This window comes from Lutra lutra, chromosome 6 (genome assembly GCF_902655055.1).
Source record: "Lutra lutra chromosome 6, mLutLut1.2, whole genome shotgun sequence".
NCBI classification, from domain to species: domain Eukaryota; kingdom Metazoa; phylum Chordata; class Mammalia; order Carnivora; family Mustelidae; genus Lutra; species Lutra lutra.
The window spans coordinates 142227389-142245107 of NC_062283.1; the positions used below are offsets into that span (position 1 = coordinate 142227389).

Here is a 17719-nt window from a genome sequence, read left to right on the forward strand (position 1 = left end):
GGAAGAGCCCCAACTTTAGAGATCTGGTATTGCCCCCAGTGTTTCAAAGAATGCTATTCCTGAATAACTTCTGGGTGGAGAAATTTTCTGTGGCTAACTAAGCTTGGGAGGGATGGCTGAAACAAAACTGAAGGAGGTTTTTTCCTGCAGAACTTATTTAATAGGCTAATAGATGATGTGAATCTTCTAGAATGGGATTGTAATAGCTTCTTTTGACCACAGAATTCTCTTTAGTGGACCATAGCACATGAGTAATGTTCACATCTAACTCCTGTCAGAGAGACACGCAAATCTAATCAAGCAAACTCTTTTGCTAGAGGAGGAAACTAGAACCAAAGTGTGAACCAGAGAAGTGGCAGAATCAGGCCCAGAATCAGGCTTGCCTGGCAACCGAAGTCCTCCTAAATGGACACCACTCGGTGTTAACATGGCTCCCTTTCTCCTGCGGCTCCTCAGAGGGTTAAAGTATGGACTGTCTACGGGTAGGACAAAGGAAGGCAGGCAACTGTGGAGGTGTCTTGTCAGAGAACATTCAAGAAATGAGAAAAAAGATTGGGAGCTTGGCAATACCAAGCAAGCAGGCCAATGAATCTCAACTGAGGCATTTCTGCTTCCTGTTAAGACCCTGAGGCCACCAGAGGAAGACGCTAAATTGCACACTTGGAGTCATAGTCTCAGACTAAAGAGACTAAGGAAAAGGCCGCCTGTTAATATCACTCACTAAGAGTAGCCTGGTCACAAAGCCATTTGCAGCCCGTCCATATTTTACTGACATGAGCAATTACGTGTCTTGTAATGGCAATGAAGCAATAAAATTTATGTCTTGTCATCTTTAACAAGATTAGACACAACCCTTCTCATAAATGTAATGCCAAATGGAGATTTTTAAGAACATAAGTATAGTTAAGGATCCTTGAGTTTATCCCTCATAGTTAATTAAAATCCTCCCCAAGAATTGGCAGATGATAGAAGGATAGTGAACCTTTTAATCCATGTGAGTGTGAACTAATGATTTTTTCCATACCTTGCTCAGCTTCAGCTGGGTTTGTGACTCAGACTTGTACCATATAGATTTCAGAAGAGAGGCGAAGGGAGTGACCCCTATTCCCGCGGCGATGCACACGCTCACTGGGTAGTGGAATACATCAGTCAGTGGGGTTCCGAACGGCCCGTCCACCGCCAGCCTGCAATCACAAAGTGCGGTCCTGTGACACTCAGAATGCTCTGCTCCGGAAAACAAAGCCATCCTCAACCAATGTCTTTTATAGGATGTGTTCGCAACGGTGCACAGGGGGTTGGCTCTGTGCTTGAGGGTGCCCTGTTTGGGGAGCACGGACTTAGCAGGGGGAAATGGGGGCCTATCTTCTAGGGATAGGGATGGGGGATGACCACACGGGCCGGTCCAGGTGCCATTCACGGAAGGACAAAGCCTGCTTCTCTGGCTTGGGCTCATGCCTCTCCCACGTGGCAAGCTCTCACAATTCTCAGACACTTGTTTTGGCTCCAAGCATCGTGAAGCCTGGTAGAAGAGGCCTTGGCTTTGGCTTTTTCTTTTCCTTTCCTTTTCCTTTTCTTTTTTCTTTTCTTTTTTTTTTTTTAAGATTTTATTTACTTATTTGACAGACAGAGATTACAAGCAGGCAGAGAGACAGTCAGAGAGAGGAGGAAGCAGGCTCCCCGCTGAGCAGAGAGCCCGATGCGGGGCTCGATCCCAGGACCCTGGGATCATGACCCGAGCTGAAGGCAGAGGCTTTAACCCACTGAGCCACCCAGGCGCCCCATTCCTTTTCTTTTTTCTTTTCTGCAGCTGCTATCAGAGGAATAAAGCAGAAATAGAAAGTGCCTTAAAGGCTTATCTATTCTGTTGCTACTGTGCTTCTCCTGTTTTTAGTCATTTCCACCTCTTAGTATATTCATATAATTTTATTTTTTTTATTCTTTTTTTTTTTTAAATTCATCCATATAATTTTAGTCTAGAAGCCATTCATTGGGAATAAATGTGATTTTGAGATAACTTGTCAGTTATATGGAATTTCTAAAACTTGTTATTTCGGATGATGCAAACTCAAAATCTGGGTTTTTGCCTAGAATGGCACTGATGTTTTGTCTTTGCTTCGCAAATTTTTCTTTGTAAGGGTGAAGCATATTTATTGAATGAATACGATTATCTTGAATGTGGTCCAGAATAGACCAGCCCCTGGATTCTGCTCCCTTTCTCAACACCATTTCTCCATGCTGGCTTTTAGCCTTCTGCCCCGGGGCCTTTGCATGGAAAAACCCAAGTAACCAGAAAATACTCTGTCCTAATTTCTCCCCGCTCTCCTGACTTGGTTAACAGTTATCCTTTCATTAGGTCTTATCTGAATCATCATTTCCCTGGGGAAGCTTCCTGGGCCCCTTACACTAGGCTAAATCCCCTCTTATATAATTTATAGCCTCATGTGCCTATCCTCTGGAGTCCTCATCGCATTCATAATTTTACAGTTTTTTGGGCATGTTTTGCATGATCTGATTTGCATCTGTCTTGATCACTGGACCACAAGTTCTCTGGAGGGAGGAGCCAAGTCTGTCTTTGCTCCCCTCGACATCCCGGGGCCGTGCATGCTCTCTGGCACGGAGCTGTTCAATAACAATCCGTTGAATAAATTGTAAAGGGAATGTTTAAAATATTTCAGTCAGCAGAATGTATTAAATAACCTCAACTATTCCAAAAGCACACATTTACATACGAACAAAGATATGCTAATTAAAAGGCTTCTAAGTTATTCATAACCATTCCCTAAGGGGTGTCTGTTGAAGGCACCCGAGGTTGGCCCATTTGGGCTTACTATGTGTTCATGAAAGTTCAATTGGGTTTTATTTTTAAATATTCCATATGCCAGACCTCCTAATAATTCAAATTAACTCTCCTCAAGTTAATCTTAATTAATAAGGCTTTATTACATATTGATATATGGAAATGGAAGAATAAAAATAAAAGGTCATTAACCAGAAAGGGTTAGTATCTCAGCCCACCGTAGATTAGTTTATAAATAATTAGATAAGGGGAATCGAGAGAGAAAAAACGGAACTGTCCAAGGATTAAAATGTCTTACTGTTAATTGTTTTTATAATTAGTTGTATTTGGGATTTATTTGACATTGATTTGAAAAGATAACAATGAAACCCAAAGAAGAATTGTGTCATATAATCCACAGAAATACATAATAAACACATTTCCACATAATTAGAATTGAGAATCTAAGCTGGAAAAGGCAGGAGAAAATATTTAGTCCAACTTCCCTGCTAATATAGTAATCCTTCCTTCCACAACCCCTAGAGCTGATCCCATTCTGATGTTAAATTGTGGGGCACCTTGTTCTGTGCAGAGGGAGTTCAAAAGCCGGAGATGGTTTTTCTCATGTCTCCCTGAAATCTGTTTTCTGACGACTCACACCACTCTCCTTCCTGGGAAACACTTTCTAGGTCTCTTCCCTTTCTTGTCTCAGGCCTTTAAATGGTTGATTGTGGCTATCATGACACCCCGATTGGCTTTTGTTTTTGTTTTTTTGGACAAAAATGTCTCCATTTCTCAAGACCTCTTGCAATCCTGAATTGGTTTCCTTTGCACAAATTCTTGCTTATAACACTCAGCAACTTCCTCTTTGATTTGCACACAGAGCTTAATGATGCAGCTTAGAAAATGAGTAGACTTTCCAGCATCCTCATGGCGCAGTTACTCGCTTAAAGTCAGGCGCACACCCACCCACCTCATTGACCTCCAACTCTGACTCTCTGAACCCACTGCCTTTGCTCATCTACACGTTCTCCCTGTCGATCATCATTGTCATTGACCTCTCTGCAGTAGGTGATCTTTCTTAGTTTGCTCATAATAATCACTAAGCTTTTTTTTTAACTATGCAATATCTGAAGGGCTTTCTAAGGACCGTCACATTTAATCCTAAACAAAGTGTTAGATACGATTATCATCTTTATTTTACAGATAAGGAAACCGAGGTCATCAGTTATATACACCCTCTAAGACCACACCCAAAACTGGGCTTTGGCCCCAGGCTGTTGGATGTTGGTGTCCTTGCTCTAAGCAACAGTTTAAACCACTGAAAACTCTAGCATCATTTCTGAGAAATTCCTCCATGTTACCTCAGAAGAAAAAATCTTGTATTTTTTTTGTTTAAAAAATTTTTTTTAGATTTATTTATTTATTGGAGAGCAGGGAGAGGCAGAGGGAAAAGGACAGAGAGAACCCTCAAGCAGATTCCCTGCTGAGTGCAGAGGCCCACACAGGACTTGATCCCACAAACCTGAGATCACGCCCTGAACTGAAACCAAGAGTCAGACGCTTCACGGACTGAGCCACCCACATGCCCCTTTTTCCTGGGGCTGGTTTAAATCCCTTCTGGGTTCAAAACAGTGAAAAATTATAGTGCTCTCTCCCATATGTTTGATTCAATTCAAAATTGAATCAACTCTAAGAGATAAAATCATTCAAGAAGTCCAATAACATTCTGATTCTTCATATATTGAAGAATTGAAGAAATTGTAGGGTTTCTTTTGGTTCTACTGTTAATACATATGCCTATACCTGTATAGAAGCAGAGGTTAAGTGAATTTAACCAACAAAGGGAAACTGCACTCTTTCCAACAACTCAGTTTTATTCATTCCATAAATATTTATTAAGCACCAGCTAAGAGTTAGGGCCTATTCTAGGCACTAAAGACAAGCCAACAAAGTGAAACACATGGATAATGTCCCTTTTCTTATGGAACTTCTATTCTAGTGTGGGAAGATATACCATAAACAGATAAATGAGCAGATATTTATTTAGTATGTCAGATGGTAAAGTACTATGCAGAAGAATAAAGTAGGGCTCAAGACAAAGTGATTACTGAGAGTCCTTTGGGGGTCATTGTCTCAAATGAGTCAGGAAGGAAAGACTTCACTAGGAGACATTTGAGCTAATACCTGGGGTGGGGGGTGTGAGGGAGCAGCCTAGCAGAAATCTGGGGAAGAATGTTCCAGGTGGAGGGAACAGCAGTGATAAATGTGCTTAGGAGAGTATGGTCAGTGTAGGAGAAAGTCAAGAAGGCTGCAAAAATGGCTGAGTTCAAGGAGGGAGCAAGAGGTGGGGCGGGGGAGCCCAGGGAGGCCTGCAGGAGGGAGAGAGGGCATACCGTGTCAGGCTGTGAGCTGACAAGGCACCTCACAGATGGTAAGCCTATTGACTCCTGAGAAGCATGTTCCAAGTTCTCATTGGGGTATTGGCTGAAATGCTAGCTGGTTTGCAAAAGCTAAGATTGGTTGATAGACCAGATAACTGTGTACATTAAGAGTAGAGATGAGGCTAGCAACAGGATGAAAGTATTGATCTTGGCAATGCCAAAAGGAGGGCAGGGACGTGTGTGTGTGTGTGTCTAATTTTATTCCTGATTTTAAGCATTTGCATTACATTCTGAATCTTAGAATGTTGTGACATTGCTTCCATTCCATGATTAAAAAGAGAAGGTCTTAAATGGAGGAGCAGTTGGGTGTTGCCATCTGACTTGGAGCTCTGGTCTGACCAGATGATGTTTACACTTGGTTCGTTGTCATACCACTCTTTAGTTTCAATGTTTGAAATGAAGGCATGTGACTCTTCCTAGCCAGTAAACACAAGCAAGCCCACAGCTCTACAGTCATGATTCAGTGTCCTATGATAGGGAGGAAAAAGGGACAGTACATTGACTAGATTCTGTGCCTGACATTTATTCTAGTGTCTATTTTGCCACCTGTAAATATTCGTTAAAAATGAGCTAAAACATCCACACTGAGTCTAGGTATTCATTAATTTCTTCATTAAATATTTCCTCCACGTGCAATATATGTCCAACACTGTTCCAGGCACCGGACATAGACTGGAGGGCAGGCAGTGCCCTGCCCCAGGAAGTTCCACTCTAAGTACGTCCTGACAGCGTTCACCACCTAATTTCTTAAGGTTGTGGCCACTGTTTGGTAGTTCCTGACACCCTCCAAGGACGGCAGGAGAAGGAATCTCTTGATGCTCCTTTAGAAATGTCAGATTCGGGGCGCCTGGGTGGCTCGGTGGGTTGAGCCGCTGCCTTCGGCTCAGGTCGTGGTCTCGGGGTCCTGGGATCGAGTCCCGCATCGGGCTCTCTGCTCAGCGGGGAGCCTGCTTCCCTCTCTCTCTCTCTCTATGCCTGCCTCTCTGTCTACTTGTGATCTCTCTCTGTCAAATAAATAAATAAAAAATCTTTAAAAAAAAAAAAAAAAAGAAATGTCAGATTCTTCCAAAATGTTTTTCTCAACCCTTTTATGTGTGTCCATTTTCCTGGGGCTTTAAACATGGGTTTGGCCTGCTTCTTGGGTTATCCTGCTGGGAGAATGGGAACCAACTTCAACCACTGTTTGCCAAAGGGGGCCAAGGAGCAGTAATTGACACTGGGGCCCAGGCTTGTCTGAATAAGATGTTGTCTTTGAATCATGTTCCCCCGTTGCCAGGTTGAAGTCCTAACCCCAGTACCTCAGAATGTGACTTGCTTTGGAAATAGGGGTGTTAAGATGAGGTCATACAGGAGGCAGGCGGGCCCTTAATCCAACAGGACTCAGATTTCCAAGAAGAGGCCACAGAGACACAGACATGAGAGGGGAGAATATCATGCGATGACAAGGATAGTCACTGCTGCAAGTGCAAGCCAAGGAAGGCCACAGATTGCTGGCAAACCCCCCGGAATGGGGAGAAGGGAGGGCAAGCGCTTCCCATAGAGGTTGCAGATGGAGCACAGCCTGGTGGTCCTTTAGATCCAGCCCCAGAGCTCCAGAACTGGGAAAGAATACATTTCTGCTGTTGCTGGCCACCCAGTTTGTTACCACAACCTTAAGAAATGAATATGGATGTCATGCATGCTTCTCTACCCTTCCCAGGCCAACCCTCCGCACATCGACCTTGCAGCGACATTAAATCCGCTGCCTGCAGGTTGATGCTGATGGCATTTGGCCTCTCGAAGTTCTAGAGAAAGGAGGCAGCGTTTTGTCATCTCTATTTCTGGCGCCTAATGGGGGTCACCGGTGCTTGTGGCACACACACAAGCAGCACCAATGGACTGAATGGCACAATCTCCTTGACCATCCGGTCATTTTATCACTCTGCGAGCTTCAGTCCGTCATTGTTCAGCTCTTTCTCCAGCCTCACTCTGCCTGTAAAGCCTCCTCCTCAGGAAGACCAAAATAACAAATGTAAAGACCTCAGACTGTAACAGCAAAAAGTTCACAGGGCTGTCTTAGTCACCGCGGGCTGCATATAATTAGCCAAGTGTTGTTTTGGAGCTGAGAAAGCACAATGCTCCTTCTTCCTGGATCTCTGCCTGCCTTTGTCGAACATTCTATTTTTTTTTTTTTTTTAAAGAAATGTACTTGCTTCTACTGGAAATCCACTAAATTATCCTCTTTATATAGGTCCTTAAATTAAAAAAATAGATTAAAATTTGCTATCTAGAATAAAGATATTGCCTTGTTATACTATTCTAAGTTATACGTAAAAAAGAAACAGGCTCCTACCTTGGCAGGCTGCAGAGCTCCTTCGAGGCCTGTCCCTCTGCCCCAAAGGCCTTACATAAAGCTTCCGTCCAGTCTCCCGCTACCCGGATGTGAACACTAAAGAAGTTCTCCTGAGGAGCGGAGGTGAGGGTGAAGGGGTGCCATTCGAGCCGGGATATGGATGGGCACTGGATCAGGATGTACTGTCCTGGCGCCATTTTAAAGTTACGCTTTTTCATGTGAACTTCTAGAACTCCAGACGGGTGGCTCACCACCTAAATCAGAGCAAGACAGTCGTTTTCTCTTTTTTCTCAGGTGAAGGGAGAAGACAATGGCTTTTGTTCCACCAGAGGTTTTTAAATTTTAGAATCCGCTTTTTTGAGGTATCCTTTACATCTGCCATTTGTGATTTCCTTCCAGGGATCTTTGCCATGCCTTTTATATTGGGCTTGGCAGCTCCAGCAAGCATGAAGCTTATCTCCTTCAGAGTGCCATCCCAAATTTGGGTAGTTGCACCCAGGTGCCACGTGCTGTCTGACACGTGACTTTACGTCTCCAAAGGCCAAGCTCTTGCTAGTTTCCGTTAGCCAGGCTCAAGACAACAGGATCCAGCATATCAGATCCTGCACTTAATGATGCTTAGAGTTATTAAAAGACCCACTGAGCTGTCTCCATGGTTTTAAAATGTAGACCCTGTTTGGTACTGTTTTCAACGATCTGAGTCTTTTCTCAAATCTCTGGTTGATTAACCCTGTTGTTGTCTCATTCTAAATGGAAAACTATCCCCCAATTCACTGTGAAATATTTCATTTTGTTTTGTTTTTAGTCAGGTCTCATCCCCTGCCCTGCTCAGACTCTGAGTTTGAGGTGTAGGAAGCAGCAGGCAGACTCTCATCACTGAAGAGACTTGCCACGTGCTGCTTATTGGAAGGAAAGAACTGATTTCCATCTTGTTTCCTGAAAAGAAATCTCTCCAGGCTCCGATGTCTTCTTTTGTGGCTGGAGGCGAAAGGCAGCAAAAGCAAATATCTAGATCCTGTGACAGTGTTTTTCCATTCGGAAGAGAATCTCACAGCATTTTAATCATTAGTTCTGTTTCCCATCTCCCTACTGATATTTGCTCTGATTCTGCTGTTAAATTGTCTCCCTAGTAACAGCTCTAGTGGGTTTCCAGAAGTTTTACTGTCTGGCTTTTGACATAGGCTGATATCCTTTGGTGCTTAACTTAAAAGCAGCAACACGGAAACAGCTTAAAACAGAAATATGAAGCAATTTCTATGCATCTGCTTTCATGAAGACAGTTAAGGAGATAGAGGATTCTGTTAATATTGTATTAGCAATAAAGGTTTGGTTAGCGGAGCATTTCTTCTTGGACATTTAAAACACTGGGGGCAGGGTCTTTGGTACTTTTCAGGGTCCTACACATCTTTTCCTGGTCTAGCGACTCATGTCTTCCTCCAGCACGTGGTAAAATTAGAGAGCTGTGAGGAGAGGGGCAAACTGGAAAACACTCCCTGGGGCTCTCACTCACTAGGCTCCCCCCACCCTCACTCTCCCGCTGTCTCTGAACCTGAGGATGACTGTTCTCTGTCCTCTGCTCAGTAGCTCCAAGTGGAAGTGTGTGCCTTTGAAAATGTCTGTCTATTATTTGTGTGATTGCAAAATCACCATCTTTACGTGTCGAAGGAGGTGATTGTTCTAGAAGTGACCATGGGCAATGTAAAGTTGACTCCGTCCTCCCGCCCATCCTCCCCAACCCCCAGTGAGAAACCGAAATAAAAGCAGAACAGATGATTCCTGGGTGGCTCCGTAACCTTTATCAGAATTCCGTGTCTCCGTCCGGAGCCCTGATCTCTGTCTTCAGTAAAATTAGTCACACTAAAAGATGCGCGGGATACAAGCAATCATTAGAACAGAAGATGGGCCTCTAAATTACAGACAGTTCTGCAATAAAAATGGCAAATTAAAAACTTGGGCTAATAAAAAATTTTCATCTACACTCAGGCTTTTATTCAGACATAAAGCTACACGCATACCTTGGTAATGACAACTTCTTGTTGAAACCGCCACAACCTTATTATTCTTTCACACGCATATAAGACCACAGGGCCTAAAACCCATTTCCAAGCCTGTAGAGAACAGCAGAGAGACGGAGAGAGAGAGAGAGAGGAAAAGGAAATGAGAATAGAAACCAAATATTTTCAATTTGAACCAAATCAATACATAACATGATAGGATTCAGACATTTTCCTTTAACTTTGGGCCAGTTATCAACAATAAAGATATCTCCTTGTATTAAATACTATAACATTCAATTATTCCTTGAAGCCTACAAGCTTATTTAAGAGATTAAACTCTTCTGTATTGGTTTTTATGCTTACTTGATCAATGATGCCTTTATGTAATTAGAAATAATTGAATTTGCAAAGAAATAGGAAAGCAGATTGATGTTTATGTTACATATGATAGGGTCATAAATGCTCCCAACTCAGCCAAAGTCAAAGGCTTATAGAGCTACATTCCTGAGCCAAAAGAGGACATGGAAAATTAAATAAAAACATTTTCAACAGTAATTTTTTTGGGCCAACAATGCGTCACAATTGGGGGTTCTGCCTGAAAAAGCACCCACACCCACACCCACACGCCCATACCCACATACACACATACATACACACTCACACGTGTATGTGTATCCAATGTTATCAGGAATAAGACATAAAGGCAGTGTCTCAGAACTTTAAATGTAGGTTTATAGAATCAGAACAAAATCCTCCACAGTCTTCTGGATGATTGTGACAACGGACATTTCCATTCTTAGTAAATCCTTTCCTATGTTAAGCTTTTATGAGACTAATCTGAATTACCGATGATCAGTTTGCCATCAGGCTAGTCTTGTGCTAGTGTTGTGCACAAATGTAAGGTGTCCTCTTCCCCTGGAAGGGAGGGACTGGGAACTTCTGATGTTTGAAGACTTATATTAGGTCTGATACCAAGCGACCCTATGAGGCACATGGTATTCTCTTGGTTTTAGGAAGAGGACACTGAGGCGAAGCAACATCAAACAGATTGTCCAGGTCCCAAAGGTGCACCCGAAAAACATGACCTCAGAAGGGTCTGACCGCCTGGCCTGTGCACTTATCATGTAATTGTGCTTCTTTCTGTCCGGTGTGCTGACATTGCTGCTGAGCCTTGTTTTGCAAAACATTAGAGACTCAGTAATTCATTGAATTTTAGGATGTTAAGAGTTCTCTGAAATCTCACCTAATTCTTCATATAAAGAAGAAAAAAAAAAGAACCCTGATTTTGTGGGAACGGGTAGCGTGGTGTAGGGAGACAGAACTCGATCCCAGGGAACCGGGACTGGAACTCAAGCCTTTCATAATTTCCCCAAATTCTCTGCTTGGGATTCTAAGTGCACGCAACCTTCCTACTAGCGCACTACCTTAGGAGCAGGAAGGCTGTCTCATCCTTTTGAACTCATGTTCCCTAAACCCTTTCTAGCTGACGCACCATTTTTTATGCTAGTGAGTCTTACCCATTCTCTTGTTGTGTCTGTTGGGGATGGGTCACAAGCCCTTCAGTGTTATTTTTGCTTCTGTTACCTTGTTTGTGTATTTCTCTTCTGTTTACTGCTGGGTCTGTGTGCATAGCACCTCTGCTCACCCACGTCAACCCTCCTTGCTTTTTCCCTGGGGGTCTCTTATTGGCCTGATAAAGGCTCGATTTATGTGGGCAACACAAAGCAATTTGACCCACTTATTCTTTTCTGCCTCAGTGGGGCTCAGTGACGTGTTCAGAAGAGCAGAGAGAATGAAGCCTTTTGTCCACTTATGCGGTGGGTGAGCCGGTATGATGAGCAGAGGATGGGAGAAGTTGGGAAGGGGTGGACATGAAGGATGGGGTTGGACCAAGGGAATGAATCCTTCAGTCTCTTATGCTTGAATCAACCACAAAGTGTTTTGAGAATTGGTTTGGATATTTACAGAAAGGATAGCAAGAATGCAATTCTTTCTATGTGAGCTTAGAGAGATATTTGCAAAAACACTCACATAGTATCTATGTGCTTTTATAAATAATCTTCCATGCCCCTTTTAGAAAGTTTTAGACATCACACACTTCATTTTGAGGGTGTCAAATCAGTCACAGTCTCGGATTCTTCCATGTTGATAAAGATGGGATGGATTGGGGCGCCTGGGTGGCTCAGTGGGTTAAAGCCTCTGCCTTTGGCTCAGGTCATGATCTCAGGGTCCTGGGATCAAGCCTTGCATCAGGCTCTCTGCCCATCAGGGAGCCTGCTTCCTCTTCTCTCTCTGCCTGCTTCTCTGCCTACTTGTGATCTCTGTCTATTAAATAAATAAATAAAATCTTAAAAAAAAAAAGATGGGATGGATTATTTTTTCTTTGTGTGGTTAGTCAGGAAGGAAAATGTAAGCTATGAGTCCCTGGTTCTGTGTCTGCTCTAGTATATAAATTGCTCCAGGAGGAGAAAGCACAGTTTGGGTATACCGTGATACTCCTGGAGCCTCTGGGAGTTAGGGAGTGGGGGACAGAAGTGGCCAGAGGTGAGTATTAGGTTATCCTGCACACGACTGGGATAGGAAGCGTGAGCAAAGACAGAAGGAGGCCAGGGCGCAGAGCAGGAGGGGTGCCTGAACTGTCTCAGAAGACGTGGTTTCTGGTCTTGGAGTTACCATCCCTCCACCTATGACTTGTGGAAAATCTTGGGCCTTTTAATGTTCAAATTTTCTGCTTTGTTAAATGAGAGAGTTGGAGAAAATTATTGGTTGGTTTTCCTCCGGGTTCTTACATGTTTTAGCTTTAGTCACAGAGATAAATACAGTGTCAGGGGTGTGTTCTCATGGAGAGCCGCAGAGAGGGGACAAAGTGAGGGGTGGGAGAAGCCTGGAGTTTCAGAATGAATGCCGAAGAGAGGAGAGGTGAAAGTTCGTGGCCATAGAAGCTCTGGTTTCTTGATGTGGTTTTCCTGGGAATGCCCTTTGTGACTGCAGGGAAGACACGAAAACTTGGGCCACAGGCTCTCCACCTGTTACATAAAGTGGCGGGGCTATGTAGCATCGAAGTTTCTTTCATGCTCAAACACGCTATGGCTTCTTCGCTTTAGTTTTTCTTCTCCAAAAATACTCAAAGAGTCACGGTACAGTGAATATTTTACGATGGGAAATAAAGTTACATTGATTTAAAAGCTGCCATAATGAAACTTGTTTCTTCCACTTTCACTCCTGGTTTTTCATTCCTACCAGAAAATAAGAACATGCTGGCTCTGATTTTATTTTATGTTTATAAACGGCCTCTTTTTCTAGACAATAAGATTTCCAGGGGAAAGAGCCATGTCTGTAGATCCTGCATCTACCGCAACTGCAAGCACATGACAGCCGTTTAGAAAAAGTTTGCTACGCTGACGTTCACTCAGTTAAAGCTTCCTCCTCTACTGTTGACATCATGCCCTGATAAGTTAAAAAGTGTTAACCTTATTATTATTAGTATTATTGTCACTTGTTGATGTAATTAAGTAAAATAAGGTGCTTCTTTGGCTAAGGAAGACCAGGCTTCTTTTGAGAACACATTCCATGAACAGCTCTCAACTCTGGAGCCTTGTATGTGTCCGTGAGTCAGAGACAGAAGGGGGTTAAGGGAACAACTGGTTCCCTCGATCAGTGCGGTATCTCCGCGGTGGTGTACAAAAAGCATTCTCCCTCCTAACATGGACGGTAGTGCACCACTGAAGGTGGAATGATAAATGTTCTGTCGATGAAAGTACTGTGAAAAGTCAGTTAGGAGAGGCAAAGAGGAAGAGATGGGGAGATGTGGTGTAGCAGAGCGCAGGAGCCCTTCCTTGTCCTTGGGATGCCTTTTGGATTCAGTGTCTATAAGACATCAGAGAGAATATTGTACATTCAGCCAAGCAGTAATTACACAGCCCACACATGCTTTGAATCAGGATCCATTAAAAATAATGAGAAAGAGTGACAACATGAGTTTGGGTGTGCAAGGAGGTGTAGCAGGGGAGAGTTAACAGAGAGATGGGTAAGTTCCCCCCTTTTAATAATAATTAATGTCAGCATCCGCTGCAGAACGGGATCTGGTCTGTATTCATTAGGTGTGGGAGAGTATTGATTTTTTTTTTTTTTTTTTTTATGGAGACGAGGTAGCTGAAGATTTTAGAGAGGCATTCGTGTTCCTCATTAATATGCAGGCTGGGTCTTGGCCAATAGTTGAGTTTAAGACAGAGACAATCTATACTGACCATTAAAAGAACCACAGTCTAATGGGCACATCTATTCCAGTTCTCTCGGTTTTAAACATTCCTCCTAGCAGTTTTCACTTTTAAAATCCAGTGCTTAATTTAATATATTCGAGGATTTTAGAAAAAGTCCATCCTTCGAGTCCTCGTAAGCTGATGACTTCATTTCCTGAATCCCCCGCATTTACATACTGTTATTCCATTTTTAATGACACATATTTTGGGAGCACTGTTTCCTTCTAGTTTTAATCTGCTGGCTTCATTGATTCGCTTTTATGCATCACCCAGCTGCCCCATGGCTTGCATTGTTCGAAGAATCCCGAGGAGACCAAATAGGGTCATTATTTCTATTTACCTATGCTACCGACTATAATGATGACAGCATGCCCAGGAAATCTTACTTTTGAGAACTTGTGGATGCTATCATCCACTCTAATGAATTAGGTCTCCTTTTGTCTACCATCATTATTTCAGTCATGGGAGCTTAATGAGAACAGGAAATAAATGCATTTAATATCCCCATTTGTTTGATCCCCAAAGTTGTCGGAAGCAAGAAGGCAAGCTTAATAAAGAGGGCAGGCTTCTCCTCATTTGGTTGTTGCTTAACGTCCATTGGAGAAGTGGTGCTATTAATTTCCAGAATGGCGGAGGCAGTTCTGCAGGGGGACGGGAGCTGACCTTGCAGAGCAGAGGATGGCAAGCCAGAGACGGGGGGGTCATTAGCAGTTTCGGTGCTGTGCATTCCGCTATAACAGACATCCACAGTTAAATGCGAGTGCAGGAGCACATTTCAAAGTGGACAGAACGCTTTTGGCAGTGAACCTCTTTTAAAATGATCCATAACTAGATTTTTCCATTAGGACACTTAATAAAGAGTTGGCTTTGTCTAGTGGTGACATGGGCTGTTCTTTCTCTCAAGCAGATAAAGCTCTAGTTCTTTTAACTATGGAGACAGCTATTTTTTAAAAGCTCTTGGGTTCACTCTTACCGAAGGCTCCTTGCCAGAAAATTGAGGCACGGGGCATGGGTCCACCTTCTGCCACTGAGCATAGTGATCTCTACAGAAGGTGACGTTGTGCTGCAGTTGACTCTCGGGAGTTTGGCCTCGAACAATCCGACTTGCCATTAAAACAAAACAAAACAAAACCTTAAACATTTAAAATTGATTTTGTGCAGTCTGGTGATACCACAGATATATATTCTACAATATATTCTACAATGGGCTCTGGAATAACACTTCAAGGGTCTTGAAACTCGGGCTGTCACTCATTTCTCTCAGCATCTTTAAAAATAGGAATTTAAGAAGCTTCAAGTAACTTTGAAGATCCCAGAAAAGAAGTGCCCCTCTGCGGTATCCTGTGTTAAATTGAAAGTGTCTATATTAGAGAATTCATAATGAAGGGAAATTGTTTGAACACATCCTTTTGTAGACTGTTGAATTTAATTAGGTTACATCTCGTCCTGATTGCTGATTCGGGCTAATTGGCTAACTTTGTACTATTTGGGTCTTTTGCAGATTTATTTAACTTCTACCCTTTTTGGTTTGTTTCTGAGTACCTCGAAGTTTTCAAGTGAAGGAGTCAGAAGAAGTGCCCTGAATAATGATGTTTTTTTTCCCCAGTGACCACTAGCAAGCGTAGCGTTTGACAGGGTCAAAATAGGTCAGTGGGAAATATGTCTTCAGGACTACATGATGAATTTGAGAGCAAAAAAGAAGACTGCCTTCGTGAATGGAGCACTGGATCAAGAGTCCTGTAATCCTGCTATATTATATTTGCCACAAATGCAGCACTGACTGACCTTTGACAAGTTGCTCTGGTACAAGTTCCTCGGTTTACCCATCAGTGCACCGGGCTGCGAAGCCTAAGAATTGAGGTCATGCAATCTGGGAGTTGCTCAGTTCTTAGGTGTTTATGAATAAAAACATCGACGTACATACTCACAGACTGAGAACTTTAGCATCATCCAGGTTCATGACCTGTAACCTGTGAAGCAACATGTCCCCTTTTGCAACGTCGGGCACTGGAGGAGGGAGTGGCAATGACCCTGGGGACCTCAGACCTCAACCTGGAGAACTGACATTTTGGCCTTTGTCCCAGTCTGTGATGTGGAAGGCATCCAAAACACCCCTTTGAGTTAGATGAGTACAGCTATCTGTGAATCTCCCATGAGCAGTTGAAGCCCAGACATGGGAAAGGCAAATAATAGATAGGAACCAGACGAAAAGATTCTACAAATTTTTAACACCATCATTCTCAAGCTCTAGGTAACATTCTCTATATTATCTAAACTTCAGAACATTTCACAAATGCAGTATCTTTTTAAAAATTAAAAAAAAAGTTATGTCTTCATCTATGCTATCCCATAATAGAAAGATTAGTGGGCTTTAACACATTCCAATAATCCTCCTTTACTTGGCATTTTGTATAGAATTTGCAAATTACTTTTTGCTGTAAACAGTGGCTGTGGAATACTTCAAGCTGAGAAGATTAAATGAAGTCCTTATCCCAAAATAAGCCTTTCAACTAAGTTAAAATGACTAAAATATTTCATCTTATGAAATGTTATTTGGATATTAAAAAATATCTCCAATGCAACACTGGCCCATTGAAGTCCTCTTGTGTGAATGTGGGGAGGCGGATCCGGGGTGACGCATGCATGATTTTTGCGACGAGGAGTTCTAGACCCATGTGGAGTATGAAGAGCCTCTCAAACATGCTGTAAGGGTTAATGCCCCGGCATCAGCAGAAGAAATCACAGAGAAAGGGGGACTGGCTGTCTTTGGGGTGGAGCACTTTGGGACCATCCACCTTCTCCACAAAATACAAAGAGTCAGGGTGAGGAATCAAGCATCAGGAGAGCCAACTGCCGATTTTAAAGACTAGAAAGCTGTCAGCCATGCAGCAGCATACATAGGACCATTGACTGAGTAGGAGTCTAAGGATGAACAGACGAATTGGTAGTTTTTCCCCAGGGTAACACATACCCTGGGGGGAGGGGACAGTGCTTCCTTCTACAGTGTCTGGGGGTCAGACGAGCTGGTGGATGGTGGGGAGCTCTTAGTCAGGCTTAGGCCATGGCAACAGAAGTGACCTTCATCAGAAGTGGAGGGCTGAGCTTGAGGGAGCAGTTAGCAGGGGGGTGATGGTGGAGGTGAATTACATGGAGTTTCCCTATGCACCCCGCCCCCCGCCCCGCCCATCCTGCCTTGAGCCCCACCATCACTGTGTCCTGTGTGCCTGGTCAGGCCCCGAGGTCTCTGTGGCCAGCCTCTTCCAAGTCAGGGCGGAAGCCGAGCCCCCTTCAGGCTCATTCAGCAGCCGAAAAGGTGGGAGAAAAATGTGCAAGAGGGGATGGGCTGATGCACATTCCTGCAGGTGTAAGGAATGCTTCCCCAGAGAGCCAGTGAAGAGCTGTTCCGCAGGGCTTGTCACCAGGAAAGGTTGGGTTGTCTGAAGACTGGCATTTATTCGTCCTGGTGCCTGGAGGCACTCGCTTAATCCCCGGACCTGCTTCCTCCTTACAAAAATAGGGCTAACTTCACCCTTTTTATGGGACAGGACAGTTGTTGGGATCAAACAGACCATGCACATGAATGTGCTCTGAAAATTGTGAAATGGAATAAAAGGCATCAGTTTATGAAATAATTAATGTGGGACAAACTAGTGAACAGGTATCAATTGGTGCTTTGGTCTAGAGTCATTTTGAGACTATTTGAAGAACTGAAATATTGTATTTGAGCTGCTACTCTACCTTCCTGATGGAGAGATTAATAACACCAGGCAAGTGTTGAATACTGGAATGGCATTGTATGAGATGTTTGGGCAAGAAGGAATCCTGGAAGTCAGATGGGAACACTGAGGTCCATAAAATTGAAAGGACTTGCACATGGCCACCCGGATGACTAGTGACAGAGCCTTGGTCTG

At 43.3% G+C, this 17719-nt stretch overlaps 1 protein-coding gene across 1 annotated transcript in view; it reads right to left on the bottom strand.

The window, feature by feature from the left end:
- Positions 1–17719, bottom strand: part of NOX3 (NADPH oxidase 3) — a 56859-nt gene that overhangs the window by 25593 nt on the left and 13547 nt on the right. The window contains exons 7-10 of the mRNA XM_047734063.1: positions 14782–14911; positions 9568–9660; positions 7553–7806; positions 1025–1184 (exon numbers count right to left, since the gene is read on the bottom strand). Of these exons, the coding sequence (XP_047590019.1) occupies positions 1025–1184; positions 7553–7806; positions 9568–9660; positions 14782–14911 (637 nt within the window). The remainder of the gene's footprint in view (positions 1–1024; positions 1185–7552; positions 7807–9567; positions 9661–14781; positions 14912–17719) is intronic.